This window comes from Poecilia mexicana, unplaced genomic scaffold, assembly GCF_051168715.1.
Source record: "Poecilia mexicana isolate PSO_F unplaced genomic scaffold, ASM5116871v1 scaffold_13, whole genome shotgun sequence".
NCBI classification, from domain to species: domain Eukaryota; kingdom Metazoa; phylum Chordata; class Actinopteri; order Cyprinodontiformes; family Poeciliidae; genus Poecilia; species Poecilia mexicana.
The window spans coordinates 32,040,266-32,053,821 of record NW_028263382.1 but is presented as its reverse complement, the minus strand read 5'-3'; the positions used below and the strand labels follow the sequence as shown (position 1 = coordinate 32,053,821).

The 13,556-nt window shown below is 40.4% G+C and overlaps 1 protein-coding gene across 11 annotated transcripts in view; it reads right to left on the bottom strand.

Moving 5' to 3' along the window:
- Positions 1–13,556, bottom strand: part of synrg (synergin, gamma) — a 62,933-nt gene that overhangs the window by 39,169 nt on the left and 10,208 nt on the right. For 5 of the 11 annotated variants that reach the window (XM_014991450.2, XM_014991452.2, XM_014991456.2 and 2 more), the window contains 8 exons: positions 12,306–12,575; positions 10,732–10,812; positions 9,751–9,947; positions 8,470–8,736; positions 6,549–6,712; positions 4,490–4,614; positions 3,124–3,186; positions 276–1,184 (listed from right to left, as the gene is read on the bottom strand). In XM_014991450.2, the coding sequence (XP_014846936.2) occupies positions 276–1,184; positions 3,124–3,186; positions 4,490–4,614; positions 6,549–6,712; positions 8,470–8,736; positions 9,751–9,947; positions 10,732–10,812; positions 12,306–12,575 (2,076 nt within the window). The remainder of the gene's footprint in view (positions 1–275; positions 1,185–3,123; positions 3,187–4,489; positions 4,615–6,548; positions 6,713–8,469; positions 8,737–9,750; positions 9,948–10,731; positions 10,813–12,305; positions 12,576–13,556) is intronic. The other 6 variants (XM_014991455.2, XM_014991458.2, XM_014991459.2 and 3 more) reach the window with 3 other exon arrangements.

Here is a 13,556-nt window from a genome sequence, read left to right as displayed (position 1 = left end):
GCCGTTGTGCTTTTGAATATGTTGTGTTTTCAAATACGTATTTGTGTTTAGTGACTTGTCGATGTGTTTTGTGCATCAGGGCCACCGTATTCAGGAGCATCTGAGCATTTTCTCTTCAACACAGACCTCATTTAATTGCTCTTTGACCGCATGTTTGGTGACTGCGTTTTTTTGTAAGTGGCTCCAGTGAGAGCTGAGATACCGGCTGGCCTCTGAAACAACATGGCGGTGCGGTTGGGCGGAGCCTCACCAGAGCAAGCGCACTAGTTCCTCACCTGTGGCGGGGGGCTGGTGGGCCGAGAGGCCCGGCAGATCCAAGGAGCTGTCTGACATCACGTGCTTCAGGTCCCCACCCATGTCCGACAGCTTCATGTCCAGCTGCACGGACAGCGCATCCTCCGAGTCGTCCTTCCCCACGCTGCTGCCGCCAATGGATGGCAGGTCCAGCGACTTGACGGACGCCGAGTCCTCCTTGCCATGCTTGAAAGCGGCCACCTTGTCCACTAGTGTCTTCTCGGAGGCACCGAGCGCCGTGCAGAACTTCGATGACTGGAAGTCGGCGAAGTCGTCCGCGTCGCTCCTGAGGGAGGAGAAGGAGCCGCCGCCTACGCCACTCTCTTTGGCGTCGTCATAGGGGACAGCCCCCTCCAGAGACAGATGCTTCAGCACATCGTATTTGTCCGTGCCCTGCTGAGGCTTCTTTGATGCACCACCTTCGCTTCTTGGCTCACCACCGGAACTTCCGAACGCCATGAAGTCGGCGAAGTCATCCTGAGTGGCCGCCGCCACCGCCCCTCCTGCTGCCACCGATGCCGCCGCAGTCGGAGCGGATTCAGAGGAGGAGCCAAAGAGGGCAAAGTCACCAAAATCATCCGAGGGAGGTTTGGCTCCGCCAGGGAGAAGGCCTAATGATACAGGTGGGAACATGCCGGGTTTTTTCTCGGTGGGAGTGGGAACGGAGGAGAAGAGGTCCAGGTCGGCCATGTTGAGAGGATTTTTGGGCTGGGAGAAAGACACTGCTGGTTGCTGCTGTAAAGTCTGAGAGTTGGGAAAAGCAGAGGGGAAAGCGGGCTGGAAGATCTTGGCCTGATCTGAAGGGTCTAGTGGAGAGACGCTGTCTGCGGTTTTAAAGTCTGTGAAGCTGTCGTCAGCATTGACAGACTTGAAATCTGCGAATCCTTCCCCTTGAAAAAGAGAACGGAGGGAAAGATCAGCAACAAAAAAGAAAAAACATAATCCTCACTGTAACAGCCAACAATTCAATTTCAAATCCTGTAAGAGAGGAAGAGTGGATTAGCTGCAGTACGCCTACAGTCCGCTGAGAATGGTAAACTTCTAGTTCTTGTGATGAACCGTGGGCAACATGTCCAAAGAAACAGCACACATCACCACACAAACAACACTCAACCGGTCACAAGTTTACATCCACTCATGATCAGCATGAAAGTCATTCATTTTGGGGCTTTTAATGATACATCTGTACTATTCTCTGTCCAGGTTGGAATGCTATTTACAACAAACATGTTTAATAAACAAGAGTTGGTTGGACAAGTCCAAAGAAATGTATTTACTCTAATCTCTACAGGATAAAAATAATATAGACTCAAATTCAGTTCCACTGATTTTTGAACATTAATCAAGGTTACATAAATTTTTTCAACATACGGTTTAATGCACTTTGGCTTCATTTTTTTGACCGCTCTACTTAGTAGAAAATGTAAAATGAATTTATATTGGTAGGTTAGTACAGGCCTGACCCGAAAACACAGTTTGGTCGTTTACAGCAGAGTTTGTTCTATCCATCCTAAAGCCAGTTCCGATGTCTGTTTCAAGAGCATTGTCATTATCACAACACCTAATTGTTTAACCTCTGCCGAAGGCCGGACGATAAGAATCAATCACGATGTAAACGTTTTATAATAATAACTATTGATCACTTTTGTTTTAGATATCTGAAATATTGCCAAAATGGTGGCGTGACCTTTCCTCTTTTATCCTCAATTTCCTCTCAAGCTGTTGTACTAATTCTCTCCTTTGACTCCATGCCACCATTTTATTTTTTTAAGCAGCTATGAGATACGGTGGCGAAATCTTAAAGCCGGCTGCAGGTTGACTCTTTGGTTACCTAGCAACAACCTGTTGAGTATATTGCGCAGCAGCAGCTTCAGGTTTGCCCACCGTGTCTCATAACTGCTTAAAAATAAAACACAAAGACGTGGAGAGAAAACCGGATGAAACAGGCGGAGTCACGCCTCCAGTCTGGCTGTATTTAAGATATTTTAACAAAAAAACTCATCAATAATCATTGATATCGACTGATATGAAATGCCTATATCGTGATACTTTTTCAGTCATATCGTCCAGCCCCATTAAAAACCGACTCTGATGCCCAGTGATGAGTGTATGTAAACTTCAGACAAACATCCTACTGGGTGTAGGATAATCATGCCACCAGGAAATTCAAATTGCAAAACTTACAATCTTTACTACTTTTTCCAAACAGGAAATAATAGTCAAGATGAGCATTTTCTGCACCAATAAAAGAAATAAATTTAAACACTATAAAAATTTCTTATTTGTGTTGCAAAAAAAAAAAAATCATACAACAAGATGTTGATTATAGCACAAACCAAAACTCAGAATGCATTAAGTTTCAACATGTATTTGTATGTCTCGACACACTGTAGTAGTAATATATGCAGGGACTGAAAGAGAGAATTTGTTCACATGGCAGCTGCTTGGAGGAAGAGGGAAAACTAATGGGCTCATTAGAGAAGACGGAGCCTGGCAATACCAAAGAAAGGTCACAGCAAAGCATGACTTACTGGAGTCGTAAGAGAAGCCCCCATCAGAAGCTGTTCTAATGAAGCACGGGTGGGAAACACACTGGGATCAACACGGGACAGCGTAAACACGGAACAGTGCAGTCATGGCGGCGTGATGGCTTTTCCCAATTTGCAACTACATGTTTAACCAGAAATAATCTGGCTCTGACCCCAAACCCCTCACCCGTTTTCATGTATGGATATGCTTTTTTCTCATGGAAGATGTGAAACTAGTCCTCTTTAAACAGCAGGAAAAACAGAAATTGGACTTGAAACAAAGAGAAGTTGAGTTTCTTACCGACTGTTTTCTTGTCAGCAGGTTGCTCTAGCTGTCTGAACACACTGTATTTGTCCCCAGCATCTAAACAATGAAACAGAAAAATGGAAAAATGAGTCAAAACCAGATGAGCGATTCCTTCTGAGCTCTACCAGGGGGCACTGACCACACTCTTCAGCGTGGATGTTGTTACTGAAGGAAAAATACTCAACGTTAGCTAGTTTCTGTATCACTGAGGTGTTTAAAAACAAGTAAAAGGAAATAGAGTATATTTTATGACAAATGAATCATATCTATGATTTATTAAGACTTTAAGAACTGAAGAATTTCAAAAGATAACGGTAACGGTGACTGCAACTCAACAAAGTTGCTCTGTTTCGGCTTTAAATGTTTTGGAACGTGCTGGAGTTGGAAATAGGTCAGTAAGGTAAAGGACGAGGGATGGACACTGCCGTCCAATAATGCAAACTATTTAAAATTAGGGGTTAGCAACCTGCATGAACATATGACTGTGACTGCATGACAACATCTTTCATAGCACCACAAACACAGATATTGCTCTTGAAAAACATTTCCGTTTGAGAAAGGCTTCTGCTTTAGAAAAGAGTGACTTATATCAGCACAGTAATGACATTTAATCATATTTTTGAATTTACTGATATTTACTGATGCTCTAGTGCAGGGGTGTCCACCCCACCTAGCACACCTGGATCAAATGATGGCTCGTTAGATGGCCTAAGAGGAACACTGAGAATCTGAAAAGGTTGTTGCTACCACCAGGGAGAGAACTAAAACATGCAGGATGCCAGCCCTCGAGGACTGACTTTGGACACCCCTGCTCTAGTGGAACAAACAGTGGAGAAAAAAAGCAAAAAAATAAGGTTTCCAATCACAATGTCAGTTTTGATGTTTTTTAAAATTTACCATCAGTGACTAAAATTTATCACAATAAATCAAAATTATTTTAATGTAAGAATTTTTTCACAATAAATATATAACTGCGGAAAGAACCCTGAAACTGGAAGATACTATAAATATGCAAATAAAACATAAAAATCAAAAACAACAAATACAATGGAGAAAAAAAACAAGCATAACTGCCCTTAAAAAAATAATCAGAATAGAAATTATCTAGCTCATTTTAATTTATCATGCAATTAAATGATTAACTGGTTATTGTGACAGGTCTAGATGCATGTTCACTCCTATTTAAAACATAAAAATGCTTAAAAAAAAAAAACTAAACAAAATGACTGCCGTATTTAACTTCAGGACAATATTTTCTAAGCATGAACGGTCTTTGTTTTACTACGTGGCTGTACTTGTCGGTAATACGTCTGAGAGGACAGACGGTGCTGTAAACATCAGAGGCAACATGTTGCGCTACCTGAGACGGGGGGAGCGGGCTCCGCGGGCTGATCCACAGACAGCTGCTTGAACACGGCGTACTTATCGGAGGACGTGCCAGAAGAAGAGGCCGAGCCAGACAGTGGAGTCAGCATGGCAGCTGTGCTGCAGGGACGCACAAGCTTCGTTCAGATACCATGAAGTGTGAGCATCAACAACAAAACTTTGCATCTTTTTTTGGTTAGCTTTAAGAGACTTTTTTTTTTTTTTTTAAGAAAAAAGGGCTGCAAAAGAAATACATCTTACATCGCAATAAGTGATATAAGAGACAGGCAATGATACATTGTGAATATATTGTCAACGGAATATCAGTCAGTGCAATATCCACATCGCAAAAAGATGTTTGGAGTGTAATAATTGTTGGTTAGTATATCCCACGTGTTATGAAGAAAGAAGAAAATAGGTAAGATTTCTTATATTATGTATCCTGGTCTAACAGACACTACCATTCAAATGTCAAATAAATATATTTTTGGCATACAGAATTTGCATTTATGGGATTGAATAAAATCTTACTAAATCTAGCATGGGAAATTTCAATATTTCGCACATTGATGTAGAAATGACAAAAATAATTCAATATGTTGCTCAGCCCTACCAAGCTAGGAATTAAAATGCATTTGACCATTCTGCACAATTATCGAAAAGCTGCGTAAAGCCACAAAATAACCAGGGACGAACAGATGGGAAAATTTGTGCCGATATTCGATATTAACTTTGCTGCTATTGCTGATAACTGGTATTAAGCCAACATCATAAATATATAGCATATTTTTCAACCAAAAACCAAGTATCAGATTATATCAGCCTGCACCTAAAAATCCCCAACAGAAGAATCCGCTGCAGCGTTTAGCCTGGCCCTGAATTTCTATCCACCAGTGACTATATCCAATATGCAGACCCACTGGTTAACAAATGGGTCAGTTGTTTTCATACCAATTATTACTGACTATTGTTCTCTGAGAAAGATCACTTGATCAAGTCTGTCTCTAACATTCCACACAACAAAATAAATAATAAAAGTATGCATTATTCATGCTCATATTGTATCGAGTCAGTATCAATACAGCCAACGCCCAAAGCTGCGATATTGGTATCGTATCGGAAGTGAAAAAGATTTACAACCCTTCCAAGCATTTTTACTGATATGGTAAAAAAACGACTGATATAAGCTGATATTGATGTTAGTGCCAATATATTATGAATCAATAAAAAAAATAGTAGCCAAGATTTGCTTCATTGTCACGTTCTAATCCAAGCCTTACCAGCTTCAAAATAGCAAATTTCTATTCAATTAGATTCAAAAATACTTTATTAATGCCAAAAGGAAATTAAATCAATATTAATTAATAATTTAATCTCAACCAACCCCCCCCAAAAAAACTAAATTTAAAATAACTAACTAGACTATTGATAAATTATTTTCCATATTCAGGATATAAGTGTAGTTATGGATACTGGTTTGACTCTTGCATCTGATTTATCTGAACAGCTATCGCTAACTGTGAGGATTTCTTTCAAAGCCTAAAAAGCTAGAACTATAAAGACTCCTTTGACTTAGATGTTTTTTCTTTCCTGCTACTCTCTTTATCTCTGTGTAGATAATTGCCTTGCAGATCCGTCTCACTGAAAGAGCAGTCTGTGGGAAAGGAGCCTAGAAAGTAATATAGAGAAATGAGGCTCTACTGTCCACTGAAATCAATTCATTAAGACATGACCCGAGCTCATTGCTATTCAGAGGAGGTTATTACAAGACATTAAGGCGGTGTAAGACAGACAGTGAGCGGCGCAATTATTATGCTAAATAACTGGGCTATAAATAACCATCGGCAGCTGAATATTTGACACTTGTCTCTGCATATAATCACAGCTCTTCTTCAGAGAAGGTAGACTGAATGCAGAAGGAACGCTAACTATGAAGTATATCGGCATTATAGAGAGGCAAACTCCGCATTATTCAGGTGACTTTTTTAAAACGGTTAAAACTGGAACATTTCAACTCATGGAAAATATTTTCCTTGGTGGAGTCTCATCCTCACCTGTTTGGATGTTGGTGTGTGGCAGCAGGAGCAGCAGCAGCAGCAGCAGCGGTGGGAAAACTTCCTCCAGATTCACCCTGGAAATCAGCGAAGGCCTGGTCTCCAGCTCCAGCCTTCGGCGCGCCCTGGAAGTCCTGGAAGTCATCGTCGTCGGTTTTGCTCCCCTACGAGAACGCATGTGGAGGATTTTATAACAGACCAGCATAAAGAAGTGCATGTTTGTAAAGTGGAAGGTAATTGAGACATGGTTTAATAAATGTTTACACATAAAAATAAATGTGGTGTGCATTTGTACTCAACCCAAATGACTGAATACTTTGAAGAACCACCTTTTTCTGCAGTTACAGAATATCGATTGCAGTTTTCTGGTCGATCACAATCTTTAAAAGACCTGACTTCCCAAATCCGATTCTGCCTGATTTCCATTTTTTTTTGTCTGAAAAGTCAGAAAATATAGCTACAAAGTGAACAGATGCTCACGGTTTCTCGCAGTATATTATAAGTCTGATGGGCCAGCAGGCTTTACTTGCACCCCCCACCAGGCTGAGCATTGTTTACTGATTTTACGTTTTTTATTGTTTGATTTTTTTAAAGACTTTTTACCGTATTTTCCGGACTATAGAGCGCACCTTACTATAAGTCTACACAGTTTCTTTTAAAAAACTGGAAACGTACATATATAAGCCGCACTGGGCTATAAGCCGCTGGCATCTCTGCCGCTCTCAGTTTTTCACAAGGAAGCAGCCCTCTGCTGCTAAATCTGCAATTAAGAATGCAGCCCTGCGTCTCCAACGCCGAACCATGGATCCGTTCATGCTGAGCTTACGTGCAGCGGTTCTATTTTCCTCCTGTACTGCCAAATCAATAGCCTTCAACTTAAAAGCTACATCATATGAACTTCTTCATGTGGTTTCCATGATGAGGGGGTATAAGTTTGAAAACATTTCTCCGTCATGCCTGCTGCTAGCATGTGCTTGTTCTAAATGAAAATTAACGCTTTCTTCTTTGATTTCCAGTTTCGACTTCCAATGATTTACTTCCTGCTAAAGAGCCCCCTGGTGGTTGAGGAAAAATCCACAGAAAAGTCGCACTGGGCCGCAAGGTTAAAAGCGTGGGAAAAAAGTTGCAAATTATAGTCCGAAAAATACGGTATTTGGGTTTTAGGTATTTTTAATGTCTTCCAATAACACATGATAAACTAGTAATACTTTAAAATTTTCTGTCAACATTAAACATTTTCTCTAACTCAAAAACATGGCACGTCGCTCGATGACTGCCCTATAGAGCCCCTTACCACTGAGCTTAGCAGGTTTTCTGGGGGAAATCTGGTTGATGATTTCCAGACCTCTGAGGTGGAGGTCGATAGGATTGGTGGATAAGATCAGGTTCATATGTAAGTATCTGCAGATCGCCGATCTCTTAAAAGTAATGAAATTGGGTAAGATTTATTGGTGCACTTTTAGAAAAGATATATTTTCACATTTTGGAATCAATTCTCAATTAGATTTTGATCTGGACTTTGACTGGGCCACTCTTACCCTTGAATGTGCTTTGATCTAAATCCGTTATTTTAACTCTGGTTGTGTGTTTGAACCTCTGCTCCAGTCTCATATCTAACGGGTTCTCTTCCAGGATACCCCATTGTTTTGCTCAATCTATCTGATTAACTCTGACCTGCTCCCCACAGCGTGATGCTGCCAACACCTTCTTAATGAGATGTTAAAGGTGATACTAGTTTTTACACAAACACTTGGCATGCATGCCTGAAAGCGAGTTTCTGAAGTTTATAATTTACCTTCCATTTCACATTGAAGCTCTACTTCGTTTGGCTCCAACATCACATTGTCATAAAACGACATTAAAATTTTTGTCTATAATGTGACAAAATGAGAAGCTCCGACACTTTAACCAGGGTCTGTACCTGTGCTGCTGGTGCAGGTGGGAAAGTGGCGATGAAACCTGCGTTGGTGGGCGGTGGAGCGGGCACGGTGGGTGCCATAGCCATGACTGGTACCGGTACCGGCGCTGCTGGTGTTGCCATGGACATGGAGACGGGCGGCTGGGTCATCATGGGCTGCTGGTGCGGAGGGATGACAGGGGCCAGGGCCATGGCCAGGGCCGGCAGGTTGGGCACGGGAGGGGACGGAAACTGACCGAGTATTTCCACGTTCAACACTGGGAGGCCAGTCTGGAATGTAGAAAGACAGTTTTCACTAAATTCAAGTTAAAAATACTTTATTAGGTCCAAAAAAATTGGATAAATTAATGATTACTTATTTAAAGGAGCAGTATTGTGTGTTTTCCATGCACATAGTGCCATTATATAGCATAATCAAGTAAATATGCTACATTCGGTAAAAAAAATAAATAAAAAAAATCTATGTAAATCAAATATGACTTAAAAGAAATTTGACTTTGTAATTTAACTCGGTTCTACCAGGTGTTTGGTCATTTCTGCTGGCTAGTCTGAAAGAGCTGACTGAAGGAGAGGAGCTTGAAAACTGCAGCTCCGAGGAGAAGTTTCATCTGAAAGGCGGAGCTAGGTCCACCCAGACGTTTTTGCAAAGCTCAATGGTTGCCATGCAGATTAAAGGATTTCTCAAATATGCATGAAAGAATCAAAGCAACATTCCATGTATATTTTTGATGAGGGAATAACATTAGGACATGATAGAAAGCTCAAAAAAGTAAATTTTACACAATTCCGATGTACATTTACTGATTAAAGTGGTGAAAAAGTCTCACAGGCCCTGTGAGACTTATGGGGCCCTCTGGCAGTAATCTGTTGCTTTCTTCTCTGTTTCAGAGCAGATTGCTGTGGCAGAACGCACCTTGTTTGGGTTCATATTTTTTTCTTAAGGCCGTGGGAGATTTACATCACCGGCGGTGTTTTATTATTCCAGGGATGGAAGCGGTGGCACGCTGCGTTTCGTGAGCTGCCTGCAGATTTGCAACTCCCCCGAGGGGGAAAGTACATTACGCAACAGGCTGGGGCTGATAAGAAGTCTCCTGCTGAACTCGTATGACGGCAGGAGACATCGGGCTCGCCGTGCTTCATCAGCCTGGAACTTATTGAGAATGCTGCTTTTTTTTTTTTTTTTTTACATTTAACTAAAGTTTGATAGAGGAATGTGTTGAGGATTATTCCTGGAGTCGTTTGAAGAGGGTTTATTTATTTGTGTGTGTTTGTTACTGTTGTTACCTGTGCCACACCGATTAGTGCCAGTACAGTGTAGAGCTCCTCCTTGGTCAGCATGCCGGGGGTTGTGCGGTTGGCTGATGCCCAGATTTGCCCCAGCGCCTCCCGGGGAAGCCCCGATGACATCAGTATGGGGTAGAGCTTTGCCGTGTCTATCCCCGCCGGAGTCATCGTCAGGTCCAAAACCTTCTTAAACATGTCTGCCAGGAACAACAACAAGAGGTTCATGTTTACTGAACTTTCTTTCACAATTTACATTTTGTAACTTCGACCTTTAATGCAATTTTTTGGAGTTATTTTATATAATTACACAAAGTAATACAGAATTGGTTTTCAACATTTAAAGAAAATTAAAATCTGACTAATGCCTCACTTTGGTAGGTTTGTAGATGTTCCCTAATATTTCCATCTTCATATGAAGGGTAGGTCAGTGCATCATAACATTTTCTAAGCCTATGGCATCATTTTAAATCTTAACCATACTTTAGTTGGGTTTTTTTAAAGCAAAAATTAACCCCTCAGTTGGCCAATAGAAGCAGCTTTGTCATCCATTGCTGGTTGGTTGCGGATGTCGTTTGTGCGACCAAAAATATGAGAACACAAAGGCTCCGACTTGGTACTTTCATATTGGAGAAAAATAAAATGCGATAAGTTCATCAAAATTTTTAACAAGTTAAAATCTGTGTAATTAATTTACCATTTTAATTAATTCATTTTAATATTTTTCTTGGAAAATTTTGACTTTTGGACGTCAGAAATTTTCACATTATTTCTAGAAAACCTCAGATTAATCTAAAAATGTCAGATTTTGTTTTTCCAGCAGAAATTTACTTTTTTGCCGTTGAATAGAATATAAAAGCTCGTCACACTATCCAGATATTTGTAAAAAAACACAAAAACCAAAATTAGGTACCAGTAAACTCTGCAGAAAATAAATAATCCAAAACTTAAACACTGATCCCGTCCTTGAGCGGAAGCGCTTACCTGGGACGAGGCTGTCGTTGTAAACCCAGGCAGGCGGGATGGACTGAATGTGCTCTTGTTGTGGATACACAGCAACACCTGCTGTCACAAGCAGACCGGGAGACACTCAGTTAGTCTATACGACGAGCGTCTTGTCCGGGGCTGCCGACACCTGAGCCCTGCTGGCATCAAACTCAACAGAGGGGGGGAAAAAAAAGCCTGACGTCTGCAGATAAATCACAAGCGTTCCTCTAAATCAAGCCATAAATCCCATCTTCAATGAGAAAATAAAAGTTAAAGAATACAAATTCAACACCAACAGTGATCAGAAAATTTCTTTCCAAAGAAAAAAAAAACCCAACTTTTTTATGGAAGTGATGAAATCTTTAAAGAAAGATTATCTGGCATTTTCTCTCTCTCAATAACATGGAAAAAAAAAACAACAACCAGAAGTAGCAAAGTAGCATGCACAATCAGATGAGGTGGGCTCCCAAGAGGAATCTAAAAATCCATGCACATTCCTGTTAAAACCGAGGCAGCAGCCATGAGCAAGAGGTTGTTGTCTGGGATTCAAATCCACAGTGAAAGAGAGACAGATGGAGGTTTATTAGTCAGCAGGAATCACCCAGAGACCCCAACAGACACGGTTCATTTCCAGGAGCAGAGAGAGCCTCTGACTGAGGCGGAAAGTCAGTAGAAACGTAGCGGAGGACTTACAGACAGCAGGAAGGTACGACGGACATTGTAGATAGAAAAACAAAACGAAAAATTAAAGAGCACATTTCCACCAAAAAACTCTGAAATTCTGAGATTAATCTCAGAAATTTTCTAGAAAAAAATCGTGGATATTTTCTGAACTGCAAAAGTCGAAAATTTGCAGGAAAAAACCCCTCAAATTTTGTTTTTGAGCTCTTGTAAACTTGGAAATTTCTGGACATCCAAAGTCAAAATTTTTTGACTTTTCAAATGTTGCCGTCATAAGTACTCTGATCATTTGAGATCAATCTTGGAAATTTTCTAGAAAAAGCCTGGAAATTGTCTGAGCTTGTGAAGTTGAAAACTTTTGACTTTAGGAAATTTATAGGTGAAATATTTCCACTTTTGACACTCAGAAGTTTTCACTTTTTTTTTTTTTTTTCACAAGATCGACTTCAAAATTTGTGAAAATGTTTCTCTGAAATTTTTAACTTATAGAGCTCAGAAATCTCCAATTTTTTTATAAAAAAAATTTCTGAAATGTATCTCGAAATTTTAGGTTTTTTTCTTGCAACTTTTTTAACTTTGAGCTTGGAAATGTCCACATTTTTTCTAGAAAATTTCTGAGATTAATTTAAAAATTTCTAAGATTTTTGGCAAAAATGTAATTTTTTATTTTTTTTTTTCCTATCTACAATGACCAAATACTCCATCCTAGAGAATCAGTCAGTTTGATTTGTTTACTCCCTGAATTTCATACAAACTGATTGAGTAACAAAAAAAGACTGGAAACTACGACCAGTTAGAATGAAGGTATTTATTGTTATTCGTTAACGCTAAAGCAAAGCAAGGTGCAGTAGAAGCAGCAGTAAAGTCCAGTAAGCGGGCGCTTCTCTCACCACTCTCACTACCACTCTGAGCAGCTGACGGCAGCTGGGGGTCGGGCGGAGACGCCATGGCTTCCTGCCTCTTCTCTGTGACGAAGGCGGAGCTCAAGTCCTCGGTGGCGGCGGCCCAGTTCCTGGCCTTGGGGCTGGCCGAGAACTGGGACGAAACCCTGGCTCTCGGAGCCATCTGAGCCAAACTCTGCTTGGACTTAAAGCTAACTTGGGCAGATTTATCGGCTGTAAGATCGCAGGAGGAGAAGAGCTTCTCTTCCAGCGAGGGGCCTAGAGGGGTGAACGAGGAAGAAGCTCCTTTAGTAGCGTCCAGACTGTGCGGGTTTTTTGTAGGAGGTTAAAGAAATTGTGAAATAGTGCATATATTGCATATCAAAAATAAAAATCAAATTTTTCATGATCAGCTATAAAATAATTTAACATTTTTATAAATTTAAATTTCATTATGGAAGTCTGGGAGTTAATCATGTCACAACTTTTTTTTTTCCCAAAATCTGAAACGTAATTGTAGTAAATTTCATACTTTTTAAGAGTATGACCCTTTTTTTGATTCTAGTTACAGTTTACACTAAAAATCAACAAAAAAGCCCTGAAATCTGAAATCTTTCATCACCTGACTCGTCTGTCAGCAGCTTCTCTTCCTGATCACAAGTGTTGACTAACAACTGAAGTCAGAAGTGACTCAGGGACCAGAGATTTGACTGGACAGAGAGTTGGCCGCTTCGGCCCCCAGCTGTCTGTACTGACATTCACAGCACAAAGCGTTGCCAAGTGTCAGCTGCCGCTCCGCAGATAAACTACTGATAAATGACAGTTACAGTCTCCTCAGCTGGTGTATGAAACAATTAGTTAACAGGCCATATGAAACTAACTTTAGAATTAGAATTTTAGATAATGTAACTACTTAATTAGGGGGAAAAAAAGTTGAAAAACTGACCATCTTTATACTTTCTCTTCCCAATTCTGCTTTATTTTGTATTGGTCTACTACATAAAGTCCCATTAAAGGAGCAGTATTATGTATTTTTGGTACATAGTGCCATTTCATAGCATAATCAAGTAACTGTTAACTTCAGTTGTTATAAAAATTATACATCAATTATGACCTAAAAGAAATTTGACTTCCTCTGTCTTTGCCTCTGTCTCTTTAAAAACTCCTGCTCTTTCTGAAACTCGGCCCTCAGGAGGTTATCACAACATGGCTCCTCTATTAACCCTTTAACAACATTTTTATCAGCGTTTCACTGAGAAG